The sequence below is a fragment of the Pipistrellus hanaki genome (genome assembly GCF_964339955.1).
Source record: "Pipistrellus hanaki genome assembly, chromosome: 1".
NCBI classification, from domain to species: Eukaryota; Metazoa; Chordata; class Mammalia; order Chiroptera; family Vespertilionidae; genus Pipistrellus; species Pipistrellus hanaki.
In genome coordinates this window covers 78,261,035-78,274,898 of record NC_140503.1, presented here as the reverse complement: position 1 = coordinate 78,274,898, position 13,864 = coordinate 78,261,035, and the positions used below count along the sequence as shown (strand labels likewise).

The 13,864-nt window shown below is 35.6% G+C and overlaps 1 protein-coding gene across 2 annotated transcripts in view; it reads left to right on the top strand.

The window, feature by feature from the left end:
* Positions 1-13,864, top strand: part of PRKD1 (protein kinase D1) — a 290,502-nt gene that overhangs the window by 240,198 nt on the left and 36,440 nt on the right. For both annotated transcript variants that reach the window (XM_084874187.1, XM_084874186.1), the window contains 3 exons: positions 40-92; positions 2,069-2,141; positions 4,789-4,895. In XM_084874187.1, the coding sequence (XP_084730313.1) occupies positions 40-92; positions 2,069-2,141; positions 4,789-4,895 (233 nt within the window). The remainder of the gene's footprint in view (positions 1-39; positions 93-2,068; positions 2,142-4,788; positions 4,896-13,864) is intronic.

Here is a 13,864-nt window from a genome sequence, read left to right as displayed (position 1 = left end):
CTCTTACTTCTTTTGTATATTTTTAACATGTATTTCCAGGAGATATTTCTCTGAGTATTTCAGTATCAAATTGCCAGATTCAAGAAAATGTGGTGAGTATATATTTAGTAATATAAAATGTGGTGATATGATTTTTTTAATTAGAAAATAAGGATATCATGAAATACTCTTCATTATTTATCTAACATTTTAAATTTTTAGTATTTTTTGAAAATTAAATAGTGTCTATTTGGGCACTTTTCTTCCATAAGATTTTAGAAACATTACATTAGATGGATTATTTTGGTGACTTTTTTGTAATTTATTCTGTAGTATTAAGAGCTAAATACCTATTATTCATCTCAGGTAAGCAATTATAATACGGTTTCCAATTTTTCACACATTTTTATATCTTGGTACTAGAATTTTAATGAGTGATATTACACAATATGAAATAAGATAAAATAAAAAATTTTAGTTGCATGAATAGCTTAAACATGCCCTTATTCTCATGTCTTGATTGCTGTCATATGACAAGGAGTTGCAAATGCTGTTACAGTCCCTTGTACATATTAAGGAAACCTCAAAAAACTGCATGATTTAGATTTTATGTATCTATATCTAGCATCTTTGTCAGCCAGGGCACATAACTCCATCCTTGCAGCTGAGTTTTTGAATATTATAGGTCAAACATATTATGAAAGAATTTGCACTCTGTCATGTTTGCTTTATTTGTAATACTTTGTCTGTATGGCAAGTAACCCCACAATAATAATATCTTTCTGACCCGTCTTGTGACTAAGATATTTTACTGTTTTGCCTGCTATACTTACCTATGAATAAAAGCAAAGTTTGCAGAGTTACACTGATGTGAGTTTAATAAATTCCATGAACCTCTATAACAGCTTACAATATTTGCTAAATTGATATAAAGTAAACTGAAAAGGAAAGATTAGAGAGAATTAGAAAAACTTCAGAGTGAAGGTTAGATGAATTTTTGTGCCATTGATCACAGATAGCTTTCTAAAGATCTGCAGGTTCCTTTTACTCATGCTTAGCCAGAGAAGACAGACATATAGATAAACTTATAAGCCTTTGGGGAATTCTAGAAAGCTGTGGGGTTGTTCCACCCTGTTTGGCCATGACTGCCCACTGAAAAGTCCTGGTGGGCCATCGAGCCATCAGAGGAAGATGTTGTAGCTTGGACTCAGAATGCTGGAGCAGTACTAATCTACAAACCTGAACTCACCCCATAGACACTGTGAGGGATCATAGGATGTTGACAGCTTTTCTAGAGGGATGGGCATAAGAAAATAGGAATGTATAGGATCTCAGGATGGTAGGATTCGACGTAAAAGAACTTATTTTTGAAAAAGCAAAGAGAATGCAAGTAATGGGAATACATCCTATGTAAAGTGGCAAAATATTGTGTTGTGCTTTCATCAATGTGGTCATCAAGTCACAGACTGTACAACACAGATTAACACACAATGCTGTAGCTAGTATTCTGTCAAAGAGAAATAGTGTAGACATTGAGACCTTATTACCTCCAGAGGCGGTAAACATGGAAGATTTTAGTTACCACAGAGATGACGATTTCCAAGGGCTGTCATCCATCTGTGGTGGCTGCTGCGCTCTTGCAGTGAATCAGCCGCCTCCTCTCAGTGTAGATTCATTGGGATGTGGTGGTTGATAAAGAAGCAGCCTCACCTTTCTAGCCACAAAGCGTGGAGTGGTTGGAACCAGGACTCACACAGACCTATGATTATTTAACCCATACCTCTATATAGCCATCTCAATACGCAAATCCTTTTTATGAATATTGATAGTAAATCTCTCTCATTAGAGACACACTTCATTGGACATTACTCTGCTGCTTAAGAGCAGAATAGTTTTCAGAACATTACAATCTTACATTAATTGAAGAATGTACTTTGGATATTATGGTCATATTGCAGATTTCATCTCACATTTGTAATTTGTTTGAAAAATTTAATATTTATGATACAATTAATAACATTTTATAATTTATTAAGACTCATGTTTTGTTCCACTTCATGTTTGCTTTTCATTGAACTCGTACCTACAGGATATCAGCACAGTCTATCAGATTTTTCCTGACGAAGTACTGGGCTCAGGGCAGTTTGGAATTGTTTATGGAGGTAGGTTAGTTCACTAAGTATTTTTATTAATTTAAAATTTTAGCTATTTATGTTTATAAGTTATATCTCCAAAAAATATGAAAGATAAGTCCTGTGTGTATATATGTTTGTAAGTGTCTCTGTTTTACCTTCTTGAAGACATTTTTCTTTAAATAATTACTATTTGGAAAATTGAAATATTTATGTTTTGAAAGAAGTTTTTCACTCCTAAAAAACATATTTTGCTTAAATATGAACAAACTATATGCAATACTGGTTAAATATTGGCTTATTTAGACAAAATATTGAGAAACCAGGAAGTTGTAATTCATAAAAACATTACTTCCATTTCTTTTAACGTATTTCCTCAGAACTCCATGGAAAACCAATCATGTAACTAGACACAAAAAAGCTTTTAATTCTAAGATCTTTAACACTGAATGTATTTCATTAAGGTTTGCATTTTTTAAATTTTTGAAATGAAATACTGAATTTTTATCTTTTGTCTTATTGTTAATCTTATTTGGTGAACTTATTATTTTGACCACTGCTGTTTTAGATTCTAGCCAGTTCTTTTATATTTGTCAAGTGTTTACAAAACATTTGATGTTAATGTGTTACCTGCCCTATAAAACAACATCATAACTTTCAGTTCCTTAAATTAGTAACAAATTATCTTTTTTTGTGAGGTGCAGGTGCTCTGAAATAATTACATCTTGCTCAGTATTACTTATAATTGTAATATTGTGCTTTTTACTTGAAAATTAATCAAGTTCTACTCTGTTTTACAAAGGAATTGTGATTCTTCTAAAATGCTCAAATTATTTTTTATGGCAAACCTATTAGTGAGTTAGCAACCATTGTGCTTGTTGTTAATGCATAACAGTGTAACGGGAGACTAATCCCACCACTCACAGAGTATCTCTCTGCAGTATAATAGTCACATGCAAACAAAACAAAACATGGTTGTATAGAGCATGGTAAATACCCATAACTGCATATAATGCGGGGTGAGGCAGGTGTGGGAAATGAGGCTGAGAGACCAGCAAGGTGCCAGATAATTGGTAACATCCAACATTGAAAGAGTAGACTTACTAGAGGGGTCCCAGATTATGAAGGGACGCAGGCTAGGCTGTGGGACCAGTGCACTATCAGGCTAGTGAGGGACCTCGGGAGGCCTTCATGAGGAAGAGTGAAAAGTTAAGATTGGACACATAGAGCATGAAGTGGGTGAGGACAGTCTCAGAAGAGAATTCAAGTGCTATAGTGACAGAGGCGTAGAGACAAAAGAAGCTGTGACCTTGAAGAGAGACGTTGCAGGAAAATGGCTAAGTTGGAACAGAGGTTGCAGTGAGTCCCAATAGTAAGGAATGGTGGTAAGGAAGTAGAGAACATGAAAACAATCAGTCTTTAAAGGAAGCTGGCTGGGATGAATTAGAAAGAATAGCAAGAGTGAGGAAAAGGGGAAAGGAACATTAGATTTACAACAGGTAAGTTGTATGTGACCAAAAATTTTGACTAATTAGATCCATTTTCAGATTTTAATTTTTAGATTCAATTAATACTACTCTATACCTGTTACACTATAGCTAAGCCTTTAAGGTTGCCCTGTAGATTTCTCAAAGTTGGTTTTTTTGTTTTGTTTTGTTTTGTGAGGATTAAGTGGGATATAATATATAGAAATGGCTTATCATGTTCTAATGATGGCGACAGTGATGATAACTAACATTTTTTAAAAATATTTTTATTGATTTCAGAGAGGAAGGGAGAGGGATAGAGAGATAGGAACATCAATGATGAGAGAGAATTATTGATCAGCTGCCTCCTGCCAGCCCCCTACTGCGGGGAATCGAGCCCGCAACCCAGGTATGTGTCCCTGGCTGGAATCAAACCTGGAACCCTTTAGACCACAGCCTGACGCTCTATCCACTGAGCCAAACCAGCCAGGGCAATAACTAACTTTTTTTTTTTTTTTTTTTTTTTTTTAGTGTGCATAGTTATCTGGACACTTTGTGTACTTTACATATCTTATTTCATCTAATTCTCATAACAACTTCATCATGAAAGATGAGGAACCTAAAACTCAGAAAGCTTAAGTGATTTGCTTAAGATCCCAAAGTTAATGAGTGACAGAGCCAAGATGTTTATTCTTTCCATTATACTACACATTAGTTTAACAGGAATTTAAAATTATACTTTCTTAAGGAGAGCATAGTGCTGGTGGCATGAGTACTTTCTATATTAAGTAGCTCAATATCCCGTTTCTAAAATGCATTTTTATGAGAAATATCAGGCTGTTGAAACAATAGCTTTATTGTTCCAATTCTTTTGTGTTTTAAATAGTTGCTAATTTTATAGTACATATATGATTTAGAATAATGGAGCCAATAAATGAAATATTTGTGGGTATAAGTCAATTGCAGAAGACTGCCTGCAATAGATGTTGTAGGTCTGATTTTCTATGCCTAGGCCTTCAGTTGGCTTCCCTGAGCCTGTCACCCAGGCTGCTGCCTCTGTAGTGAGGTAGAAAAATGTTAATTAACAGCAGAAATGTTAATTAATTTCATGAAACATTTTTATAGTTTCTATGTGTTCTTATAAATTCTGGAGTTCTTAAATAGATGGTATTTAATAACATTATGCTAATATTTTCTTTTTTATTTTAAAGGAAAACATCGTAAAACAGGAAGAGATGTAGCTATTAAAATCATTGACAAATTAAGATTTCCAACTAAACAAGAAAGCCAGCTTCGTAATGAGGTTGCAATTCTACAGGTACTTATTTGTTTTTTTATTTGGAAGCTATAAAATACACCCTCAACTTCTGCAAAACAGAAAAGTTATCCATATATGTGTGGGATAGGTATTTAGAAACACTTTAAAAGTATTGGAAAGGCAGATTAAACATCAAACCACTTGCCTAGGTAGTAACTTTCCTGAGTCTAGGAAGCAGTGGTTCCTTTTTATGTACTGAATTCTAGGTTTAATATGTTATTAATACTCACTAAATGGGTAATGCTTTAGCATTTGCTCACAGTGGACATTCTAAGACCATTTTTTTTTTAACATTATAAATAACCTTGCCTTCGTAAACATTTCTCCTTTATGCTACCATTATTATATGAATTGAGTGTGTAACTCTCAGAATATCAGGTACATGAGTAAAACATGTCTGAGAACCACATCAATTTGATGTTATTAATATCTTGCCTCTTACTGTAAACATTTCATTTAATATTCAGCATGTTACTTAACTCTTCTCATGAATAGCAGTCCCCTTTTAAAGCCAGAATGTGTTAATAAAAGGTATATATGTGATATATATATAACTTTTTAATTATTAAAACATTTTCTATAGACCTGAGGAAACTGAGCACCTGTTGCTAGATGTAGTTAAATTAGCTATTCAGTATAGAAAATTTAGATCATTGATAAATTTCCATTGTTATATAACTTCCATAATTCTCCACTTGCCATACATGCTGATCATAATTTATTATTTTATTAAATGATCTTCATTTGAACATTGCTAACAAAATGAAATATTTAATTCTTCATTGTTTGTTTTATTTAACTGCCATTTATTGAGTTTCATACAGTTAAATGTTGAAAAAGATAATGATTTCTGTCCTAAAGGAATTAACGTATTCAGAAAACTAAAAATAATAACAGACTTTCATTGGATTCAGGATTTGTAAAGATGGTGTTTTGTACTTTTGGACAACAAATGTAACACAGAGGACTGCTGCATTGTTCTCCATTTTCATGGGGAAGAAAAAGCCAATTCACAGATTCGTAGCTCAGTGCTCGCTAATCAGTTATCACAAAAATAACTTTTTTATTCTTAACTGGGCAATATTGAACTACAGATGACATTTGAAAACTTAGTACATGACGTCTTCCCAAACCTGCCCCTTGCTCCCCAGGCCCCACTCCCACAGGGGTCCCGAAGGCAGATTCCTCTGCCACATGCCGACCTCCAGAGCTGGCGTAAGTGCAGATACCTCTCCTTCCTTACAGGATATGAGAGGACTTTCATGGTCCACATAGTTATATGCTGTATTTCATTACAATTGCAGAAGACTGCCTGCAATAGATGTTGTAGGTCTGATTTTCTATGCCTAGGCCTTTAGTTGGCTTCCCTGAGCCTGTCACTCCAGGCTGCTGTCTCTGTAGTGAGGTAGAAAATAAAATATACCTGACCATATACTGCCTCCCATCTCCACTTCGGAAAAAAAAGTAGGTTCAATCACAATGCAGATGCAATAAGCAGACATTGGGCACACTTTTTATTATAATAACGTGGTTTTCTAAAGAGTTAGGTTAGGTTAAAAGTCAAATTGTGCCCCTTGAGCATAGGAAGAGGTCCAACAGCTCTCATATTATGACTTGAAATCTCAAAAATCCTCATCACTTATCACAACCCCACTGCACCCAACCATTCCTTGCTTCATTCACCCAACTCATACTCACTGAATGTGTACCATGAGCTAGGCTCAGCTCTGCGTCCAGTGGCTATCATGGGGACAAAGATACAAAGTTCCTAGGTGTCATGGGCCCTAACTTTAGTTAAGCTGCTACTTATTTATATGTTGGATGTTCAATCATGTGTCTTATTAAGACTTCACTTAATTGCATGCAGATACCAGGTTCAGGAGTTTATACTTTTTCATAAAGTGGACAATTGTTTCAAAATATGTTAATCAAAAATAGGGAATTCCTCATGTCCCTTAGCAGAAATAATTGGGGGGGGGGGGGTATTTGAACTTTTACCATAGTCAGGTATATCAGCCTCTTAGGAAAGCTTGTAATTCCTTATTCCAGAGACAGTAAAGTTCAAGTTCACCTCCCATGAGTTGGCTCACATATCACCAGCTGTGTAAGCATCACTCTCACATTTTCCTCCCAACCCCTACCCCTGTTCCATCTTGCTCTGATATGTGTTTTCTTTTCTTTTTTTCTATAACACTAAGTAGAGTGTACCCATCAGGAGTGCAAATATTGTTGTTTTATTTACTAACTAGAGGCCCGGTGCACAAGATTCGTGTATTGTGGGGCGGGGGGTTGCTCAGCCCAGCCTGCAGCCTCTCGCAGTCCGGGACCCCTAGGGGAATGTCCGCCTGCCCTCAAACATCCCTCTCACAGACCAGGGCTCTTGCAGTCTGGGACGCCTCACTGCTTACTGCCTGCCTGCAATGGAGGTGGGAGAGGCTCCCCCCACCACCACTGCGCTCACCAACCGTGAGCCCGGCTTCTGGCTGAGTGATGCTCCCCTGTGGGAGCTCACTGACGATCAGGGGGCAGCTCCTGCATTGAGCATCTGCCCCCTAGTGGTCAGTGTGCATCATAGCAACCGGTCGTTCTGCCCTTCTGTCGATTTGCATACCGTGTTTCCCCAAAAATAAGACATCCTCTGAAAATAAGACCTACTTACAGGTTTCCTTCCGAGTGAAATATAAGGCATCCCCCCGAAAATAAGGCCCCCCCTAGGCTAAACATGAGAGATTTGGTCCACTGATTCTGAAAGAAATGGAGTCACAAGAAATTCACCAGGAAATTCAGGAATTGGATTGTTATGATGATGTTCCAGAAGATGATTGTCTTTGAATAAATGAGTAAATTCTTGATACTGTAGGATTCACAGACTGTCTGGTTTGTGTTGACAACTACCATACTACCATATACAGGTAATAAACTTCCTTTATTTTCATTTAACAATAAATGTGTACCGTATTCTTCTTTATGGAAAAATAAGACATCCCCTGAAAATAAGACCTAGCACATCTTTGGGAGCAAAAATTAATATAAGACACTGTCTTATTTTCGGGGAAACAGGGTATTATGTTTTTATTATATAGGATATATCCTTAACACTTGGCATACATTAATTGCTGAGCAAACATTTGTTAAATTAATAAAATTGTATGGAAACTCCATCTTGTCACATATATGGCACCCATAGTGTCCAAGAAGATAGCAAAAGTCTAGATTGCATTGCTATTAATGGTTAAGTGGCTGGTTTGTTAAGAAGGATTGTGTGTGACTTGTTCTTTGAAAGTCCTCATTTCTTATCAAAAGGAAGAATTCACCTGTTGAACCTGAAAATTCTAATTGTAAATGGAGATAGGGGCTGGGGGTTGGAATTCTGACTGTGGTTGAGTTCCTGATTGAAGTCCTTCATGATTGAAGTCCTCTGAGTGGTGGGAAGGTTTTCTTTCACTGATCTTGAGGAACAGATTTCTGTCCCTCTGGATATAAAAGTGATACCCAGAAGCATTTGGTGTCCTCTGCCTTGTGCTGTCTAGCTTATGAGAGTCAGTGTCCTAGTTTCTGGTTGTACCTGCGTCTGAAACGTTCTGTCCTCTCCTCCTTCTGACTCTCCAGAAGGGATCATGTGGGTTGAAGAGGCTGATTCTGAAAGTCCTCCTCATGCAATCTGTTATGCTGCTGGTCAAATTTAGATTTGTTTCTAGGTTTGTGAAAATGTACCTTAGCTTATACAAGACTTCAATGGACTGTGCAAAAAAGTAGAATTGTTTGTGTTGTGTGTGCATTTTTCCCCATTTCATCTTCTGCATATAGCCTAGGTGAAGGCTTTGTAAGGCCTAACAGTCATTAGAAAACTAAACTCTTAAGATGTTTTCAATAGTTAAATTAAGGCAAGTATGAATATTATGGCATAGTTGTCTCTTCTATCATTTAGAAAATTTGTTTTCCATTATCTGTATTTATTTCATTATCATTATGTTTCAAAAGGATGTTAATTAACGTAGCTGTTACTTCATAAAATTCCCAAAGGATCCTATTTATAATATTTTAAATTTTTGTAACTTGCTAAAAAATACATGGCAATTAGAAATTATTATCTTTTCTACTCATGGCAACAAAATAGGAAAAAGTATTGTTGTTTTGTGATTATTAAGGATATCACCAAACACTGACCTTTATAAGGAGATGCAAATATATCAGAGAAATCTTAGAAATTTAAAATCTAATATAAGTAATATTGAAATGACATATTTAATATAATTTATCAATACTGGCTTATTTGGTCAACTCTAATTTTTATTTTCTAACATAATATCACAGAGCATAGAAAACTTTAGGCTAATACTTATGAATATAACTCGAATTTATTTACTTTATTTGTTCTCCTTTTCTTAATTATCAACTTTTATTTATCTACTAGAAGCCTGGTGCATGGACTCGTGCACCTGTGGGGTCCCTTGGCCTGTCCTGCCTCTTCTTGCAATCCAGACCCCACAGGGGATGTTGGAGAGTTGGTTTTGGCCCCATCCCTGCTGGCCTGATCCAAACAGAAGGAAGCCTGATCCCATACATTGAGCGCCTGTCCCCTGGTGGTCAGTGCGCATTATAGCGACTAAGCATTTAGTCACTTAGGCTTTTACACATATAGATATTCCAGAGCTTCTGTTTATGATTCAATATATGGAAGCATTTTGGAATTATGAAAGTACACAGAATACAGAATATAGAAAAAAATATATGAGAACTTCATAGGCCACAAATTAAATGTATCCCTGTGTACTTATTGCATAAAATTACCATGGTTATTTGCTTTTGTTTTTATTGTGAGGGACTCCTCTTCTCAGTCAAGTCTCTCTTGAAAACCACAGCAACAACCAAAGGTGGTCTTGACTGGTCTAGGCTGCCTCCCACAGCCTGCTTATTCTCCCGTCTGTGCCACCACACTCAGATTCGTGCTCAGCTCTGCAGTCAGTTCTTGTTCATAAACTCACTTTTCATCTTTGATTTTCACATCTTCTTAAGAAAATGCAAGGCTCTTTTTGCCATAAGCTGATGTTCTACCTCTCCCCAGCTATCACACTTTGGCTGTGTTTTAGTCTTTATCCCATTTGACTAATCTCAGTCCTTCAACAGTGTTGGTACTTTGCCCCCTTTCCAGTCTAGTTCCTCACTTCACCCCTGCACTTAGCATATCCTATTTCTCTTTCCCTGATATCTCCTCCCGCTGTCTCCTTGAACTTCTCCTTTCATTCAGCTAAGTGGTTTATGCTAATTTGGAACTCATTCCCAGAGTGAGATCATCACTTAAAGAGAGTTTCTGTAATCTCTTCAAAGGTTGTTCTTTTTATTATTATTATTATTATTATTATTATTATTTTATTGATTAAGGTATTACATATGTGTGCTTATCCCCCATTATTGCCCTTATCCCCCCACTAATACCCTCACCCCCCTGTTGTCTGTGTCCATTGGTTAGGCTCATATGCATGCATATAAGTCCTTTGGTTAATCTCTCCCCCTTACCTCCACCCTCCCCTACCTTCCCCCTGAGGTTTGATGGTCTGTTTGATGTTTCCCTGTCTCTGGATCTGTTTTTGTTGATTAGTTTATGTTGTTCGTTATATTCCATAAATGAGTGAGATCAAAGGTTGTTCCTGAGATCTGATCTTTCACGGGCACTTGCATCTCTTATTTCTGACCTTAGGACATCTCCATTTTGTTGTGTATTGTTACCTCAAATCAACCAGCCTAACACCAAATGCTTAATCCTAACATCTTCCCTATAAGATACTCGCTCCTTGATTTTGTTTATTTTGCTATCATTCTTCCATTTTATTACCCAAAAAACCTTTTTCTTCAATTAATGAAAATATGCATCATTCATAAGAACCTATGAAGCACTTCCTTTCTCCACACAAAGCAATTTACTGGGCTTTTGTGCTATATAAAAATGAATGAAATCCTTAAGATGTTTACAGTATATTAGTACAGTCAGGTATCAGGAGCCACCATCAGGATAATGTGGAAGCATAGTGGAAGAAGTTGTGGATTATGATTGAGGCAAAAGCATTGGAATCAGGAGAGTTCCAAGAATAATATAACATTGATGAAATCTTGAGTTTGATAAGCAAAGAAATGGTGGAAAGAGACATTAGGCTGAGGGACAAGCTCGAGATAAATATTCTGTGAAAAATGAGTAGAAAACTTAAGGCCATTTTAGAAGAATGATCTTCAAACAGTTTTAGTCATATGTACCTGCTTGTGTACGTTTAAGTTGATAGCTGGAAAAATTTTGTCAGAGTTTAATGAGTCTTAATTTTATAGTGTATTAAAAGCATAGGTATTTGAAAATAAAGCTATGCCCCTCCTTTAAATAGAATCTAAATATCATAAACATTTAAAATTACTTATCAATGATTTTAAAAATACATGAATACTCTTTTTTAAACAATAGTATACTTTACAACTTCCTTGTTTTCTGTGAATATATTACATGTTTCATACAGAATGATAGTTCAATGTAATGTGTTTTTATATTTGAAAATCTTTTATTGGTACTCTCCATAGTTATTTACAATAAATATAAGCACTGTTTTTAATTTTTATTATATTTTAAGTATTTAAAGCATTAACCTGGATTAAGCTATCACCACAGTTTTTATTGGTAAAAGCTTTATGAAGCAAGGTAAATATTCTATAAATTTCTATCTGTGCTTATTTATCATAGAAAATAAAATATTACTGAAAATAGATTAATAAAAATGATTTTTTAATTTAGTTGATAATTTGGTGGGTGAATATTACTGTTTATTCAGCAACAATTTTATTCCTTTTATTATTTTTTATTAAAAAACATTTTATTTTTAATTTTTAAATATGTACTTGTATTTTTGGTATAGTATTACAGATATATCCCATTTTCTCCTCCTCTCACCCCTCCTCCCAGTCCCTAAGCACTCTCCCAGGACTTCACTACCCTTTTGCCTGTATCGATGGGCTATGCATATAAGTACATAAGTTCCTTTTCTTAAAATGTAGAAGCCAAGCCCTAGCTGGGTGGCCCAATTGGTTGGAGCATCGTCCCTTACACCAAAAGGTTGCAGGTCCGATTCCCATCAGGGCTCATAAGTAGATTGTGGTTTTGATTCCTGATAATATTTGCATTCAGGGGGCAACCAATCAATGTACCTTTCTTACATCAATGTTCTCTCCCTCTCTCAAGAAAAAAATAAATAAATGAAAACATATCCTTGGGTAAGGCCCTTTTTTAAAATTGTAGAAGCCAAGTTGTAATCCAAAAAAAAACACTTATTAATCTTTAGGAATTTATTTTAATCTTTTTTAATAAGTCCAATGCATCTTTCTTAATTGTGTTGAAAGCATGAATTAGAAACTGAGTTGGAAAATAATTATTTGGAAGTCATTAAGGTTATTCTCTATTTACGCCAATATGGTATTTCAAGTTTTCTGTTTATTTTCTCCAAGAGGATTTTCCAAGAGCACTCTTGTAACTTGGAATATGTGAGAAGCATGCCTTTCTTTTGGAAAGTGGATGAAAGATCACTGTGAAAAGAAACTGGGGAATGGAGAATTTTGAGACCACAGGGTTTTTCTCAGGCAGATCTATATTGAAGAGTATTTATACTTTTCAGGAGAGCTACAGATTTAAACAAAACAGATTTTCTTACATCTATGTCTCTGCTTACATATCTCTTAAAATTCTTTCTGTTCCCCAAGAGCCTATCTTCATTTGGAAACTGCTATGGTGAGACAGAGTGCACAATAAAACCAGGAAATGGGTTTTGTGTGACTTAGATATTGTGTCAGATCAATTGGATTTTATTATGCTTGGGTGACCGTAAATGTTTTATTATGCTTGGGTTATTGAAATATTTGGGAAAACAATTGTTATTATAACATGGGTATTTAGGAAAGACATATATAGGAAAAATGTTTAATGGCAAGAAAACTTTGTTAGAGGCTAGTAGTGCCAGTCACAATGCTCCCATTCCTCTTTCTTTCTAAAATGTCATCTTGGCTGCAGCCCTAACATTTCCACTGCAACTAGTCTAGGCTTTTAAATTCATGCCTTGATTACTGGCACTGGTGAAATTTGTCATAGCTGAGTCCTCTCTTGCTTCCTTTCCATCACCACATTCCTGGCCCTCCCTTTGCCCTGGTCCGTCCTGAAGACCACACCTGATGAGTCTTTAGTTGGCTTTCATCTTATCTGTCCCTAGTTTTCTTTTTCTGATTTCATTAAACCTATCTACTTGTCCTACCTTTTAGCACTGTAGGTGATCTCACTGGACTCTGTAGTTTCTATTCCACTAAGACTTTCTTTTATCTTCAAGTCACTGTCCTTATACTCCTAACTTCTGGCCATTGCTCAGATTTCTTTTCCAAGCCTGGATGCCAGTTTTGATTACTTGACTCATCAATATTAGATTGATCCTTAAGATCCACCAGTTCTTTCTGTTTTGTGCTACTTTCCATATCTCATTTTTATTTATGGTTTCTAGTCTCAGTATAAAGTACTTTAATACTTATTAAATGCTTCTTCTGTAATAATTAGATTATAAACAATTTGAAAGTCTCAGCAGTGCCTAATTTGTTTTCAACTTCCACAAGACCTATCATAGTAGACAGGATACTACAGGTAATTAATTAACATTTGACAAAATTCTTTGAAATTACTGTATTTTCTTAAATTCCTTCTCAGGGCCTTTGTTATAATATCTTTTATATTAATAAATCATTAAATTTTAGGTTCTAATTATAAAATGCTGCTATTTAATGAGTGGGAACATTTGTAGAATAGTCACTCATTGTTCCAGATATTACATATAGTCTGTCTCAAAATTTAAGCCCTGGGGGGAAGGGGGAGTGGAGTTGCATATTGGGTGCAAAGCAAATCAGAGAACATGATAGAGTTACCTTGAAAGGCAGTGGAACCTCAAATCAGGAGGAGATTT